Source organism: Notechis scutatus, chromosome 9, assembly GCF_049901735.1.
Source record: "Notechis scutatus isolate UNSWTSFEM ecotype Mainland chromosome 9, rNotScu1.2, whole genome shotgun sequence".
Classification (NCBI taxonomy): Eukaryota; Metazoa; Chordata; class Lepidosauria; order Squamata; family Elapidae; genus Notechis; species Notechis scutatus.
Window position 1 is genome coordinate 20,398,498 of NC_142017.1, and position 17,137 is coordinate 20,415,634.

The following is a 17,137-nucleotide window of genomic DNA, read 5'->3' on the forward strand; positions in this document are numbered from 1 at the left end:
CGCAATAACGTTCGTTAACCCGCAAAGGCCCGCGCGGCTCTCGTAGCCTTTGCCATCCGAATCATTCCAGGCTTTCTGGGCCTCAAGAAGCCCAATCTCACTCTCTTTTTTTTTCCAGCGCCTCTTTTCCCACCCCCGGGAGGTTTGACCGATCTATGGCGCGTATTTATCCCAGTCTCGAATATTGACGCCTGGATCGGTCAAATATTCAACTCTTCCACTTCACCAAAGACGCAGGACGGTCTTCCACAGGCTTGTTCTGTAGCTCCAGGGGTACTTCCGGCAAAGACGACATTCCCCCCCCCCAGGGGAGGCGTGTGCTTCCGGGTTGTCGCCTCAAGACGGGGGTCTTGATATGTGAGGTCGGAGTCGCGCCGAAAGAGCCATGTCGGATTCGGAGGATTTTTCGTCGGGGGAAGACGAGGATTACCTGCCCTCAGGTGAGGACATACACCCCGGCCTCGGAGAGAGCGCGCGGCGAGCCGCGGGCGGGCGGTTTGGGCAGGCGGGACCAGGCGGCGAGGCCTTCGGGTCAAGGCCTCTGTCCGGCGGCTCCCAACATCCGGGCTACGCGCTGAGGGCGTCACGTGACAGTAGCCCGGCACCGTTTCGGGTGGGCGAGTCCAACGCGGGTTGTTGGATGGGGGGGGAGGACGGGATGGCGCGGGTTGTACCACCCTAAAAAGGGAAGGCGTTGGGTTGCAGACCCGTTTCTGCTCGCAGGTAGCGGAAATTTTGAGTAGCTTGGAGAACCGGCAAATCCCGGATCGGCCGCGTGGAATAATAATAGATCCGCGAACTTCAACTCCCAGAATTCCCCGGCCAGCCCAGAGCAAAGCCTTGACAGGCTTTGCTGAGCTGGGAATTCTGGGAGTTGAAGTCCCCTGCCTTAAAGCAGCCAAGTTTGAGAAACTCTGGAGTAGACTTTGCAAGGACCGCTGGCTCCTTTCCCTCCTAACTGCCCTGGAAAGGTAAAAGCTCCTTGCAGCCAAACCTCTGGTGAGGCTGCTTGCTTTGGGATGGAGATTTCCCAGTCCTTTTTTCTGATCTTTTCTTTGGGGGTTTCCTGGGGGTCTCCCATCCAAGATAAATGGCTTACTCTCACAGGATCAACCCTACCTTTGCGCCCAACGTGAATCCTAAAAGCGGGAGATGGAGCCTTCCTTGGATTTTCCTTCCTCAAACTTTATGGCAGCCTTTTATTAGCGCTGTCATGAACTGGGACTCCTGAATGGAAAGTCTCTCCCTTCAGCCTTCTTTACTTATTTTATTTGTAGTTCCATTTTTTTTTCCATCCAGGATGCCTCTGGCATTTGTACAGTCCTCCCATTTCAGTCCTATCCTAAATTGTAATCTTAGGACAAAGGTCTCCAAACGTCGCAACCTTAAGACTTGTGGACTTCAACTCCCAGAATTCTCCAGCCAGCTCCAGTTGAAGTCCACAAGTCTTAAAGTTGCCAAGTTTGGAGACCTCTGTCTTAGGAGGTACGTTGCATTTCTTGGGGAATTGAATTAAGATTTCTGCTATCTTAAACTGAGTCTGATGAGGCAGGAGTGTTGGTGCAATCTGTCTAGCGCAGTTTTTCTTGCTGGCTGGGGAATTCTGGGAGATCAAGTCCACACATCTTCAAGGACCCAAGGCTAAGAAACTCTGCTCTGTAATTAGTATAATGGAAAGAACTTTTTTCAACTCTATCTTTATTTATTTTTTTGTAAATAATTCAAGGCAGCAAACACACCTAATATTCATTGCTCCCCTTATTTTCCCCAGCAACAGCTTTGTAAAATGGGTTGGACTGAAAGTCCTTTCATGCTTAAGACGGGACTAGAACTCACCTTCTCCTGGTGATTAACCCAAAGTCACCCAAGCAGCTCTCATGCCTAAGGCGCAACTAGAACTCACAGTCTCCTGGTTTCTAGGTATATTCACCACTAAATCTATGAAACCCATGGTTCTTTTGAGGATGACATGGAGTCCCAAGCAGCTACTTCTGTTGCAAGTCGGCAACAAACCTTATTGCTGCTGTTTTCGTATTTTTAGATGACCAGGATGGAGAACGAAACCAAGAAACAGCTTCTCCCCACACACACACATTTTGCAGCACCCCAGCTGACCCACCGTATCTCCGGTCTGCCCAAGGGCAGATGAAGGATAAAAGCTTCCTTGGTGGATTCTCTTTCGGCTTTCCCTGTGATGACAATGCTTCCTTTTTGCTCAGGCCTTGTTGTGGTTAGCCAGCAGGAGGTGCAGATGGCTGAGGAGAGCGAGGACTCAAATGAGGGGCCAGGACCATTAGGGACTGGACTGCTGCCTTTCAGAGATTGTGGGGGCTGGCAGCAGCGATGAGGAGGTTCCCGAGGAGCCTGTGCCAAGTGTGCATGCATGGAGGGCTGCTCGCAGGGAAGAGCAGCTACAACAGCACGGGCGACTCGGGAGTGAGGCTACAAGGTAATGGCCCCTCCTTCAAGAAGATAAAAGCCAGCTGTGAATCGGACGTTCTTTGCAGGAAGCAAAGACGTTTTGAAACTCGAGCCTCGTGGGCATTGCAGTATCTTAAGTTGGTATTTGAAGACTCTTGTGTTGTAAAATATCTCTAGGTAACCTTATCTGTGATTCTTGGCAGCCTTGCACAGTTTTGGCGAGGCTCGTGTTTATCAAAGTTTGCAGCAGCCTTTTAACCGGGGATTCATAAGAATCATTAAAAGGTTTCCGTTCCCTTTGGTTCGTGTTTGTTTTACTGGACAAGGGTTTAGGTCAGAACAGGCCTGGCTGCTTGGATGACACACAGTCTAGTCCGTCCGTCCCCTGTTCCTAGTGACAACCTGTTCCTTTTGGGTAACTGAGGCTGTGTTGATGCAGGGGAAGAATACAGTGAAGATGATGTCAGCGAGCTGGTCAAGGAAGAGGAAGTGGAGGAGCCGAAGCAGCAGCCAGACTGGAAGAAATGCAAAAAGGACACTAAAGGAATCGCACCTCGGTAAGCAGTCATTTGCATAAGAGGGAAAGAAAGAAAAGAAAGTGTTGTTTTGCTCCCTTTTCGAGACGATGCCTGAAACTGCATTTTTTTCGATAAGGTGTTTTATTTGTGGAAAGTGATGAGTGAGGAGAGCAGTTCCATTGAAAGCTGAAGAGCTGTATGAAAACTCACAAAACTCCCACGCTTGGGATTAGATTTGAGATAGGCCTGCTATCTCTGTGGGATTAGCATAAACCAGGGTTTCCCAATCTTGGCTACTTTAAGACATGCAGACTTCAACTCCCTGAATTCCCCAACCAGCATGACTAGCACTATATTCAGCATGGTTGGCTGGGGAATTCTGGGAGCTGAAATCTGCATGTCTTAAAGTAGCCAAGGTTAGCCAATATACAGATAGTCCTTGACTTAACAACACTTCACTTAGTGACTTTAGAAGGTCGTTGAGGCCACTTGGAGGTTTATCTGTGTCCTCAGGGCCACCTGAGTGGTGCAAATGGTTCCTGTAGTCTCACCCCACCCCCCACCCCGGAAATCCATTCCCTATTCCCATACTATTCAAAGAGTGTTCATCCCAAATTGTATAGCTAAAAGTCTGTAGAGATTCTCAGCCATTCCAGGTCATGGTTGCCCCAAAGGTGCTTTCTCAGGAGGCAACTGGACTTTCTGGTTTTTCTTGGAAGAAGTTTCGCTTCTCATCCAAGAAGCTTCTTCAGCTCTGACTGGATGGTGAGGAAGGGAAGGATTTCTATTCCTTGCAGACAGCTAGTCATTTGCATTCTTTTAGAAAATCATTGAGATCACTTGGAGGTTTGTCTGGGTGCAAATGGTTCCTGTAGTCTGGAAATCCATCCCTTATTCCCACACGATTCCAAGGGTGTTCATCCCAAATTGTATAGCTAAAAGTCTGTAGAGACTCTCAGTCCTCCAGGTCATGGCTGCCCCAAAAGGTGCTTTTTCAAGAGGCAACGGGACTTCCTTGTTTTTTCTTTGAAGACGTTATGTTGCCCTTTTACTTAACACAAGATTGCTCAGCAGCATCCACAGGATGTTTTTTTTTTTTGGGGGGAAGAATCAACACGACAACCACCACAGGTGGCCTTTCAGTCGCGCTGTTCCGGCAGCCATCTTCACTTTATTTTTTTATCCCAACCCTGCAGACGCTCCTGGTTGTTTCCAAGCACCCCCAAAATAACCTTGGCCGCCATTTTAGGTTCTTGAATGGTAATTTATTTGCTGATAACAACAGACGTTTTCTCCCTAGGAAAAGAAAGAAACAACACGGGCTTTTCTTAGATGTGGGGGAAGGAGAATCTTCGAAAGACAACAAAAGCGACCAGGAGGACAGCGAACTGGGCGAAAGTCACAACACACACATAAACGAAAACGAGGAAAGGAAAAAGGAGGAGGCGTTGTGGGCCAGCTTTCTCAGTGATGTTGGCCAGAAGCCCAAAGCTGTTTCCGCAGAGCAAACTCCCCACAACCAGAAACACACGGTAAGGAGAAAACTGCCATTCAGACACCAGTTGCTGAATTTTCATCACATGACCATGGGAATGCTGCAGTGGGCGTTAAGTGTGAAAAACGGCCATAAGTTGTAACTTCAAACAGTCACTAAAACAAATGGCTGTAAGTCAAGGACTACCTATATTGTGCTAAACCGACAACGGATCATAAAGCCCAGATAAGCCAAACCAAAGCAAACCACATTATAGATGAGTGGAAGGTTATAAACCAGTTGTCAGTTCGTAAAACTTTCCTATGCCTGTTTTCGAGTTGCCATAAACAAGGTGGGGGGTGAGAAGGAAATCCACACTTACCTTACAAAGATTGTAGCCTAGGTTACCAGATTTTCTGCCCAGGAAAATCCTTAATTGGAGAACGTGATTGATGACACCCAGCTTGTGAACGTGTTTCATTGGAGAATCTAATTTATGACACACCCAGGAGGGAGAGGGGAAACAGGGCCAAGGTAACCATGAATTATTCATGCCAGAGTTGGCTTCGTATGGCTCAATGCCAACATGTTGCTCCTAATAAATCTCTTGGGTTCTTTTGAAGCTTGGCTCGAGGCTCATGATTTCATTAGGGCAATCGCCGGAACTCTGACACCAGTGGTGGCTTAACCTTTTTGGCACCGAAGAATAGTTCCCTGATGCAGGAGCACCGGAAACCGGAAGCTTAGCTTCCCAGCGCACCCTTGCGAGCTGGCCCTCTGGTCTCCCGGTTTTTAATGCGCATGCGCGCACTAAGACCAGCTGGCTGGCGTGCACATGTGCTCCAGGGAGCTGCTGTTCTGGTTTCTGGTGCTCCCGTCCAGACAAAAGACCAGCTGCTCAGCGGAACCCAAAAGAGCAACAGGTGACGGCTGGCGTGCCCGGAGAGATGGCGCTGCGTGCCACTTCCAACGCGTGCCATAGGTTTGCTGTCACGGTTATAAACGCATTTAATACTGTATGTTGCGTGCATTGAAAGCGCCTGAGGTGTCTCCAGTGCTGAAACAAATGTGGTTTTTTTTGTTTTCTGTTTTCTTTCCGGTTTTGGTTAGTCAGCCGATGAGAAGAATGTGTGCGAGTCTCAGGGGGAACTGAAGGAAACCGAGAGCAGCAAAATCACCGTCACCAAAGTGTTTGATTTTGCTGGCGAAGAGGTGAGGTAAGTTGGGCCTGTTTCCTCTGCATTCAGCCGCCTCATTCAAACAGCAGCTCACAAGCAGCGGACAAGGGCCACGTTATAAACTGCTTTTCGCTGCAAAACAGGGACCTTAAAAACATTTCACTGGGCTGTAAAACAGCAGAGTTGTATTAAAATACACGTACAATAGGCAAATAGGAGTGGTACGGTGGCCTAGAGGCAGAGTTCTCACCTCACCATGAGTTCGATCTAAGATAAATGTAACGGTAAAGGTTCCCCTCGCACATACCTGCTAGTCATTTCTGGCTCTAGGGGGCGATGCTCATCTCCGTTACACAGCTGAAGAGCCAGCGCTGTCCAAAGACGTCTCCATGGTCATGTGGCCAACCGAAGGCGCACGGAACGCTGTAACCTTCCCATCAAAGTGGGTCCCTACTTTTCTACTTGCATTTTTTTTTACATGCTTTCAAACTGCTAGGTTGGCAGAAGCTCTGACAGTAATGGGAGTGCTAGGGATTCGAACCGCTGACCTTTCTGATCGACAAGCTCAGTGTCTTAGCCACTGAGCCACCGTGTCCTATTCGATCCTAGGTAGAAGCAGATCTTTCTCTCTCTGGGCACACTGAGAGCATATCTGCTGAACAAAACTCCTCATTGGTGACAGGAAGGGCATTCGGCCACTGAAACGCTCTGCTAGCTCCATTCAGTTGCGCAGACTCCACCCCGCAAGGGATTATGGGGTCGTTCTGAGTTTCCTCAAAGCTGGTGTCCCCAGTGTACTTTTTCAAAAGGCAACTGGACTTTCTCAGCATTTTTTTGAAGATGCTTTTCCTTGAAGATGTTTCACTTCTCATCCAAGAAGCTCCTTTCGATCGAACTGATCACCTTACATTCTGTTTTAAGTCCCAAAGGTGCTTTTTCCAAAAAGGCAGCTGGACTTTCTCGACATTTTCTTTGAAAACTTTGCAGAGCTTCTTGAATGAGAAGCAAAACGTCTTCTAGGAAAAAAAACAGTGTAGTTGCCTTTTGAAAAAAAACATCTTTTGGACTTAAAACAGAATTTAAGGTGATCAGTTCAAAGAAAGTCTTTGAAATCCCAAAGAGAAATTGGGGGACAACCCCAGTCATTTTTCAGAAATGCTGAAAAGTAATTCAGACTGATGGGCTGGTGTTCAGGGCAAGGGCTGCATTGTCCTTTAATGTCCACGGGTTTCAGTTCCAAGGCCTGGGAAGGAAATGGCTGCACTCAAGGTTTGAGGAGCTGAAAGTCCAGAAAACTGCCCAAACCTCTGAGAAATATTTAGAGCAGCCTCGGTGAGGCAGTGACCACTTGGAGAAGCTGGAAGATCTGGGACTAAAAAGAGGGTGGCGTGTTGCTCTTCCTTAGAGGTTTGGGAAGGAAACCGGGCCAACTGCATTGGGAAGTGAAGGTTTTGCACAAGAAGGTGGAATCGGGTTTTGCATTAAGCAGAGTTCCCTAAGTAAAAGATTTGGATTGGGATAAAGTCATCTTTCTAGAGCAAGGGTGGGGAAGCATGGCCCCTTTATGACTTTATGGACTTCAACTCCCAGAATTCCTAAGCCAGGGCTGGCTCAGGAATTCTGGGAGTTGAAGTCCACAAGTCATAAACCCGCCATGCTTTCTCACATTTGCCGTATAGAGGGACGCTGTGTTTCCTCCCTTGATTGCTACAATAGAATAGAAAATAGCATAGAATAGAATAGCATAGAATATACCATAGAATAGAGGAGAGGAGGATAGGATAGGATAGGATAGGATAGGATAGGATAGGATAAGATAGAATAGAATAACTTTATTGTCACTTTGAATGTGCATTAATCACCATACATTAAAATGAAATTTTGTTGCATGCAGCAATATCGTTGCATTTCAGGGAGAAATGAAAGCAGGAATCTGTTAAGGTTGCTGAAAACGGAGGGGTGAGGCAAATACCTTACAAGGTCACGCAGAAAGGAAAAACAGATGGGATTAAAACAACATGAGAAAGATCGATTTACACAGATGGTTTATTTAGTCTTTTATCTCATATGTGGTTATTAAACTCAAGAATTACTTTTCAAACAAATTCCCCATGATAGTGCGAGGTAGAATTCTGGCATTCAGAAGCCAGTATCTGACTTGTAACCGGAAAAAGATTATGTTTTTGAGATTAACCCGTTGCTTTTTGTTTTGTCTTGACCTTTTTACCATGTGCTCTGTGTGTCTGCAAACCCGTTCCTTGGCGGCTATCCGTTCCTTCGCAGAGAGGAAATGCTAATTTGCTTCTTCAACCACAACCGTTTGATAAGCCCCCAAACTTGCTGCTGCTTTTTGGTTTCCTGGAGGAAAAATACATTCATTCTGCCTTTTTGGAATTCAAGCCAGGGGTACAGATTTGTTCAGTCAAACCTTTCTGCCTGCCACTTTTGGCAGCTATTCCTCATTCTGTAAATTGGGAAAAACTTTAATGCCTAGAGCAACTTTGTAATTTGTGTGTGTGTGTATGTGTGTGTTGATTGGGGGTGGTTGTCGTGCATTTTAATCTGCTCAGAGAGCATGTGCTCTTGGGCAGATTAAAACAAAAGTCCAATCGTATTTTGGCTACATAGCGTAGGGCCATGTTGGATCAAACAAATATACTAGTCGTCATTATGTTTCCCCACAGCTGTCTGGAAGCTCACTAATAATTAGGGTGTGTACTTCGGATTCAGAGATAGGCTGTTTCTGCTCTGACGGTGACCTTAGCAGGCATTCATGGCTGGACGTTTGGTTTATTTCCTACACACACAGAGAGAGAGGGAGAGAGACCACTTCTGGGTTATTTCAGTTGGCAGCTGTTCCATTTTCTGAATAGCAAAATTCCAGAAATTCCCGAATGCACGTATGTCCTAGGTGATTTTCCTTTTTATTATTCTTCAGAATTTCCCATCGTCCAGTTTAACTGGGTGTCCTTGGGTTCTCTTGGTGTAGAAGACGTTGTGTATTCCCTGCACAAATGCAATATAGAATATATCTCTATCATGTTTCTGTTACTTTTTAACCGCCTGCAGTCCAAATGCTTTTGACTTTCCTGGGAAAGATTCCGTCAGATTTTCTGTGTCTCCATTCTTTTCATCGGTAGCCTGTGTTTGTCTGTTTATCCCAAAGTAGCCTGTTTTGTTGAGAATTTTCAGCGCAGTGAATACATTTCAGAGAATGTCAAACATTAAGCTGGGATTGGAAACCCGTTTGAAGTTAAAAGTAGGCAGTGTGGATGAGATTTTTTTTTCTTTTTTTCCCACTTTTGAGTCATTATTGACTCCTGGCAACCGCCTGGACAAGTCCCTGCATTTTTCTTGGCAAGATTTTGGAAATTGTTTGCCATTGTCTTCTTCCCAGGGCTGAGAGAGAGTGACTGGCCCAAAGTCACCCAGCTGGCTTTGTGCCTAAGCTAGAACTCATAACTTCCTATTTCTTTCTAGCCTGGTGCTTTAACCCAGAGGTCCCCAAACTTGGCAACTTTAAGACTTGTGGACTTCAACTCCCAGAATTCTCTGGCTGGAGTATTCTGGGAGTTGAAGTCCACAAGTCTTACAGTTGCCAAATTTGGAGACCTCTGCTTTAACCACTAAACAAACTGGCTCTTAAAATGGAATTAGCCCAGTGAAAAGTCCAAATCACTACAAATAAATGTATTATCTACTTTTAGAAGAGGTATTGTAATTGTTTCTCAATACGATGATTGTAGAAACACGAGAATTCTGCTGTACGGAATTTATGAATTTCAGACTGATGTACTGAGAAACTCAATAGCACTAGCAAAGGGCAGAGTCACAGAGATTTTTAGCACTAGATATTATAACTCTCCCAACATGCCTCTGTATGTAAGCATTTGGGATTTGAATTCATGAAATTGAGAAGCACATTTGTGATGATTGTATGTGTGAATAAAGGAGAATATTTGTAGCTCAGGGTTGAAATGAGGTGTCCTTGGTGCTCCCTGAGCGTCGTTATTTTCTTGCAGATGTTTCATGACTCAACTAGGTTACCCATCAGTGCTCGAAGGGAGTAGGGTGGAGTGGAGGAGGAAGAGGAGAAGCTCTGTGAGATCCTTGATGCTCTCTGAGCTTGGTTGTTTTCTTGCAGACGTTTCATGACCCAAATTAGGTAATGCGTATCTTATGGGGCCTTTCAGGAGTTGATTGAATAGGCTTTTCCACTGGCCACTTTCTTCGGCTGGTTCCACATCTTCTTGGCTGGAGCTTTATGGGAATCGTGCAGGAAGTTCCCACTTCCAGAGATCCTTCAGAATTTCAAAATGGGGCACCAAATCGAAAGGATGGAAGGAATGGCTTCTGTTTTAATGTCCTTTTTTCCCTTTTCTGTCTTTCATCCCTCTGGCAGAGTCACCAAGGAAGTCGACGCCGCTTCGAAGGAAGCCCAGCTGTTTCGGAAACAGCAGGAGCCGAAAGCGTCAACCCAGACACCTCATCCAACTGTTTCAGGGTAAGATCCTGAGAAAGTGCTGTGCATCCAGCGCAGGAATGCCGGGAGGGAATTGCAATGGCATCTTTAGAACCAGAGGGAATTGCCCGACTCGCTTAGAGCCTCCTGGATGTCACTCAACCAGGGAGATTCCTTCTGGAGATCACTCAACCTAGAAAGGAAATGGATATGGATGCACTGGAGCAGTTTTATTTGGCAGGGGAGGGAAGATTCGCACACTGGTATTGTCAGCCATCCCAACTTGGCGAGTTAGACAAGAAAGACTCTCGACTCCATCAGTAGTACATTTTCCTAAAGCCAAACGGTTACAGAAGAAGCAACGCCAGATCTGGCTTTTCGCACCACTTAACTCTTCCCTTCTCCCCACCTTCTTCCACTTCCACTGCCAGGAAAATCCTCCTTATTTCCAGGTTGCATCTCTCCTTGATTAATTTTCATCCATTGCTTCTTCTCTTGCCTTGTGGTGGAGAATAGGTTGACCCCCTTCTCTCTGTGGCAGCCCCTCAAATATTGGAACGCTGCTATCATGTCGCCCCTCTAGTCCTTCTTTTCATTAAACTAGACATACCTAATGTTTTAACCTCCAGTGCCCTAATCATTAATGTTTCCGAGGCCGGATAAAGGCTTCACCATTTGTTTTTATTTCCACATATTCCACGCATCTTTCTACAGCAGGCCCCGTTGCTGTAATAGGCAGGACCTTCCATACTAATGAGTTTGCAATTTGGAAAAGAGTTCAGTCATGTTCCATCTAATCCTGCTCAGTTTGGATAATCCCAGTTAGCCTGAGTGCATTTATCTTACATTTGCCAGTATCCTTATCCCAAATGGCTGCTTGTGATTGATGGGACTTGTAGCCAGATATTTGTAGGGTGTGGGGCTGAGAATTTATCTGTCTGTTTGTATCCTGCTTTTTATTATTTTTTTACAAATAATTCAAAGTGGGGAACACAGATCTTCCTCCTATTTTTCCCCACAACAACCCCTGTGGGTTGGGCTGAGAGAAAACCACTGGCCCAGTCACCCTGGTGGTTTTCATGACTAAGGTGGGACACGAACTCGCAGCTTCCCAGTTTCTAATCCGGTGCTTTAAACACTAGACCAAATATGGTTTTCAAATGTCCTGATGCACCTTAAACAGTCACAGTCTTCTGCACGTGCAAATAATTTAAGTAGTTAGCTAATATAATCTAAGGCTGGAGTCACACAGCATGCTAAATACTAGGTTTTTCTTCTTCTTCTTCTTTCCGTTCCCTTGTATCCAATGCTCAGATACTGCTGGGAGAAGCCCTTGCAGTTTTCTTGCCAAGTGGTTAGAAGTGGTTTGCCATTGCTTCTTTCTTAGGACTTAGAGAGAGTGACCGGCCCAAGATCATCCAGCTGGCTTTGTGCGTAATGCAAGATTAGAACTCAGAATCTCCTGGTTTCCAGCCTGAGGCCTTAACCACAATGCCAGACTGGCTCTCAAAAACTAGTGAACAGAACGTAATTGCTACGTTCAGAGAACATGCTTCATCTAAAAGCAAATTATCTCATACTCCAGCATGTTTTCCACAGTGCAGTGAGTCAGTGCCTGGCTTCCCACAACTGGCCAGATCTTGTATTGGAGTACGGATAGTCCTGGACCCACGACCACCATTGAGCCCAACATTTATTTTGTTAAATAAGACATTTGTAAAGTGAGTTTTGGCCCATTTTACGATCTTTCTAGCCACCTTTATTAAGTCAATCATTGCAATTAAGTTAGTAGCACGGTTGTTAAGTGAATCTGGCTTCCCCATTCGCTTTGCTTGTCAGAAGGTCCCAAAAGGGAATCCCATGGCCCCAGGACACTGCAGCCGTTATAAATATGAACCAGTTGCCAAGTATCCAAATTTTGATCATGTGGCCATGGGGATGCTGCACCTGTCATAAGTGTGAAACATGATCAAGAGTCCCTTCTTTTTCAGTGTAACTTTGATCAGCCACTGTTGTAAGTCGAGGGCCGCCTGTAGTCTTATCAGGAACCCACCCCACATGTTTGCGGAAATCCTCACTCTGCACATGGAGCGTGGAGTCTATGCAACAAATAAATTCCTGCTCTACAGAGCAAAGAGTTGGTCTCAGACAGACAGCCACTTGAAGAGATTGGAAGCATTTGAAATGTGGATTTACTGGTGGCTGTTACCTATAAGCTGGGTGTCATGCCCTTGTCCGAATCTGATTTGGAGGGGGAGGCCGAGCAGCTGACAGGGAGTGGGAGTGTGGCTCCGTTGGCTTTGGAAGAAACTGGGGAAGGGTAAAGTCCAGCTGGGTAGAGAAGGGGAGAGGTAGAGCAAGGGAAAGGGAATTCGGAGGAAGACCAATGCCTTCATCCTAGGGCATGCAGGGAGGAACGGAGAAGGGAGGAACGTGAGTTGTGTGGCTTACGAGGGAGGAAAGGGCCCTGATTCCCTTCATTAGCTGCAGCTGGGAACACAGTGTTTAAAAAGGGAGGTTGCACACAGTAACTAGTTGAAAACAAATTGTGAGTTATCTTTTATTGTCGAGGCTTATCTGGGTTCCTGGTGTTTTCCCAACTGCGTGTGTTTTGTTGGCCTTTGAAGTCTGCAATTCCTTCTCCTGCCCTGTCCAGTTAATTGCTGCAGCGTGGTTTCTGTGGATTTTTATTTACAGTTTGTATGTACTCTGTTTTCGGACTGAATTTCCTCCACTTAAAGACTGTTCTTGGGAGATTTTTTTCTCCAGCTGAAGGTAACCTGGACATTGGGAGCAAAGTTGGCGGTATTAAAGGGACTTTTCTTACTTATGTGACTTTGTTGCCTTTGTGCCAAGCCCCTTTGGGTCATCACACTGGGTTGACAAAATCAGAAATGAGGAGGTGATAAGCCACCTGAGAAAGCAAAGGGAAATCAAAACCAGTGGTGGTATTTTACCGGTTCGGCCCGGTTTTGCCGAGCCAGTAGCGCCGATGAGCAGCGGAGACCAAACCAGTTTTCTCTGCTCTTGGGGCCGCCCGCCCGCCTGGGCTCTCATGCTCTCCTTTATCCTCTGCTTTTGAAGCACAGCTGCTCTGCGCGGCACAGCAGAGTGCCGTGCGTCAGCTGCTGAAGCGACCGGGAGATCGCAGGCTGGCAGGAGGTGAGTTGGAACGCAAAGCACACCCACCAAACTGGTGGTAAAACTTTTGGAATTTCACCACTGATCAAAACCATAAAAAAGCGAAGGTTAGACTATTTCCGACATCGGATGCGATACCCGGAAAATACAGCCTCCTTCACTTAACCCTTCAGGCAAAGACTGAAGGCAAACGAGGTCCAGGCAAAAGAAGAACATCGTGGCTTCAAAATGTAAGGGGCCGGTTTGGACAAAACTCAGCAGCCCTTTTTTGTGTGGCTGTTGATAAAAATAGGATCGCCAACATCTGATGGATATGGAAGAAGAAGGAGGAGGAGAAGAAGCACCAGCCACCAGGGGTCGCAAAACCTCACCTGGTCATCTTGAGCCTTTAAGGCAGCTATTGTCCCGGTGATGTCACAACTCACAAGCCGGCCAGATTTAATCACCACTGGAAATCTCCTTTGTCAAGCTAGAGTGGACCTCGGTGTCCCTCAGCTGCACAATCGGAGCCATTCTGCAAAGGAATGGAATCGATGAAATAAATAGGTTGCTCTAGATGAGAAATGCAACACTTTGTTAGTTGAAGGAAAGGGCAGAGCCTTGAAGTCTAAACCCAGGGATCCAGTGGCAGGATTTCTGAGACAGCCCCCTGCTTCATTCTGAGCTCGTTTTTGAGGAATCTATTTTGGAACTTGGGTTTTGTTTTTGTTTTTTTATCCTTTTGGCTGTCCCGGCTGGTTGCCATCTGTGGAATTCATTTCCTGTGGGTTTAACAAACCATGGCTCCGTCTGTACACTGCTTTGGATTTAGCTCAGTGTTTTTGCTGGATTTGAGTGCAGAATTTAGAATAAACTAGAGCTGGAAGGTCGTCTAGTCCAGCCCCCTGCTCGAGCGGGAGAGAACCTGTGCCATTTCAGACAAGGGGCTGTCCAGTCTCTTCTTAAAAACGTGCAGGGATGGATCACCCACGATTTCTGGAGACGAGTTGGTCCACCTGTCCTTTCATGGATTTAGAGCAGAGGTATCCAACCTTGGCAGCTTTAAGACTTCTGGATTTCAATTCCCAGAAGGAATTTTGGGAGTTGATGTCCACAAATCTTAATCCCCAAATCTTGGACATCCTTGATTTAGTGCCAGGGTGACAAAAGACGAAAGGGTTGGATCCGGTCCCTGGGGCCATGCTGGACAATGTAAGAGGCCAGCCCGCACGCAGGGGTGGGATTCTACCGGTTTGGTCCAGTTCAGGCAAACCACTACGAGGATCAGCTGGGAGCGGACCAGTTTGGTTTGCTCTGATGATCAGCTGTTGGGGCCCACCTGGGCTCTAGGCTGTTCTTTATATCCTGTTTTTCAAGCTCAACTGATTGGTGTGGCACAGCAGATTTGCCGCACATCAGCTGTTTAACCCACAGGGATTGCTGGAGAAGGTCAGTAGCAAAAGCTCCACGCGCACCCTCACCGAACCGGTTGTTACACCGGTTGAATCGCACCCCTGCCCACATGCCTTTGGCCCGGTCTGAAGAGGAAACATGCCGGCAGTTTGGGGAGTGGCCTCAAGCTGGCCACGCCCGCCGAGACAGCCACACCCACCTGCCCCAGGTCAACCCCAGCCCTGAAGAGGCCTTCAACGAAATTGAGTTTGACACCCCTACGTGGATTTGGCTTGGGGCTGCAACTTCTTGACCCCTTTCCAACCTGGACAAGGAGTAGCAATTAGCAAAGGAAGGCAGACTCATTCAAGTAAGCAGCCACGGAGGAGGAGGAGGAGGAGGAGGAGGAGGAAGAGGAGAATAGCGTCGTGGAGCATCTGTCTTTCATTAAAGTGCTCGGCACTTTGTGGAAACCGGGAGCACAGCTGCAAAGCACCAGCCAAAAGGGGGAGCTGTGCCAGAAAATGCGCCTGGGAACCAAATCCAGCTTCTGCACTTAAGAGGCATTTTTCTCGAAGACACGGTGTGCTAGACTCCAAGGAGCAGCCCCAGAGCAGGGATCTTGCAAAAGCTTTTGGGCAACCCTGACTTGGAGCAGCTCTAAAAAGGTAGCGCCGGCGCTCGGTTCAGCAGTGCCCTGGCAGAAGCAATACAGATCTTCCTCGATTTAGATCCATTCGTTTAGTGAATGTTCAAAGTTACGACGGCACTGAAGAAAAGTGATTGCAGACGGTTCTCACACCGTTACAACATCCCTGTGGTCGTGTGATCAAAATTCAGACGCTTGGCACCTGGCATGAGAGTCAAACTCTCCCGAGATCATGTGATCATCATTTGCAACCTTCCCAGCTGGCTTCCAGCAAGCAAAGTCAATGGACGAAGCCAGATTCGCTTAACGATGGTCTGAGTCACATAACAACTGCAGTGGTTTAAATAATAATATAATAATGGTAAATAACAACAGCAGCCATGTCCAAGAATTTTACAAAACACATCAAATCAATTGCAGCTTCCTGCAATAACACCAGCGGAACTGCAAAACTACTCGGAACATAGTACATTTTAAGAAGATACTTGGTTGATGTCTAGGATGCTGGCAGCAACTCATATCAACCATCAGAGCCAGTCAGTGATATTTGTGATGGATTTTTAAATGTCCAGTCAACTGAGTTTCATATTTAATGAATCAAAGAGATAATTAATAGCTTTGGAAGGCACCTTGTAGGTCATCTAGTCCAACCCCCACCCACCCAAGCAGGAGACCCTACACCATTCCTGGCAGATGGCAGTCCAGTCTCTTCTTGAAAGCCTCCAGGGATGAAACTCCCACAACTTCCGAAGGCAACTTCTGTTCCATGGGTAGATTGTCCTCACAGTCAGAAATGTCCTCCTTATTTCCGTGTTGAATCTCTCCTGGTTCAATTTCCATCCATTCTTCCTTCTCTGGCCTTCGGGTGCCTTGGAGAATAGCTTGACCCCCTTCCTCCTCTCTGGGGCAGCCCCTCAAATACAGGAAGAATGCTATTAACAGAGATTGGAAGGCACCTTGTAGGTCATCTAGTCCAACCCTCACCCACCCAAGCAGGAGACCCTACACCAATTTCTGACCAATGGTAGCCCAGTCTCTTCTTGAAAGCCTCCAGGGATGAAACTCCCACAACTTCCGAAGGCAGCTTCTGTTCCATGGGTTGATTGCTCTCACTGTCAGAAATTTCCTCCTTATTTCCGTGTTGAATCTCTCCTTGTTTCAGTTTCCATCCATTATTCTTTATCTGGCCTTCAGGTGCTTTGGAAAATAGCTGGACCCCTTCCTCCTCCCTGTGGCAGCCCCTCAAATATTGAAACCCTGCTATCATGATTTGCTTAGCAGCGGTGGGGGGGGGGGGAAATGTTATAAAATGGGGTAAAACTCACTTAACCAGGGATCCTCAGACTTTCCGGCTTTGCAGACCGGCCAGGGGAGAGGAGAGGGTATGGTTGAACACATGAGAGGTGGCCGAGTGTGCACGTGCGCGCAGCTCCATTTGCACAAGCAGCAGGCACACACGTTTGCCACTCACACCAATGGATCTGCATGCGCTCGCCCACGCAGGCGGAGCTGTGCACACGCATGCCTTCATCTGCTGCTTCCACGAGCCGCGGCCCTGGGGTTGGGGACCCCTGAACTTAACTGCCGTGCTTAGCAGTGTGGACATGGGGAGCTCCATTTCGGTCGTAAGTCGAGTTCCCCTTCCCTTACATGGCTTTATAAGGGAAGGGGTGGGGGAAAACGGGTTCTCCTCCAACTGCCAGATCTTTTGAGAGCAAACCGGATGTTGAGTGCTAAATTCCTCACCGGGGGCGTTGTAAGCCCAGTGAGCCTGTCAGTCTGGGGTGAGAAAGTTCTCTGGGAAAGGTCGCTGGTCTGTCCTTCACCCCCCACCCTCCCAGGGTGGTCACCAGATTCCTCGTCTAAACAAGCCCCCTTTCCCATCTGGGAGGACAGGCCTGTTTTCCAAAGCCTCTGTTCTTC

General features: G+C 47.2%; 1 protein-coding gene across 1 annotated transcript in view; it reads left to right on the top strand.

The window, feature by feature from the left end:
* The first annotated feature begins 324 nt into the window (after nucleotides 1-324).
* CFDP1 (chromatin remodeling protein CFDP1) overlaps nucleotides 325-17,137 on the top strand; it is a 32,211-nt gene continuing 15,398 nt past the window's right edge. The window contains exons 1-5 of the mRNA XM_026680134.2: nucleotides 325-440; nucleotides 2,861-2,978; nucleotides 4,240-4,471; nucleotides 5,524-5,630; nucleotides 9,994-10,095. Coding sequence (XP_026535919.1) covers nucleotides 386-440; nucleotides 2,861-2,978; nucleotides 4,240-4,471; nucleotides 5,524-5,630; nucleotides 9,994-10,095 — 614 coding nt within the window. The 5' untranslated portion in view covers nucleotides 325-385. The remainder of the gene's footprint in view (nucleotides 441-2,860; nucleotides 2,979-4,239; nucleotides 4,472-5,523; nucleotides 5,631-9,993; nucleotides 10,096-17,137) is intronic.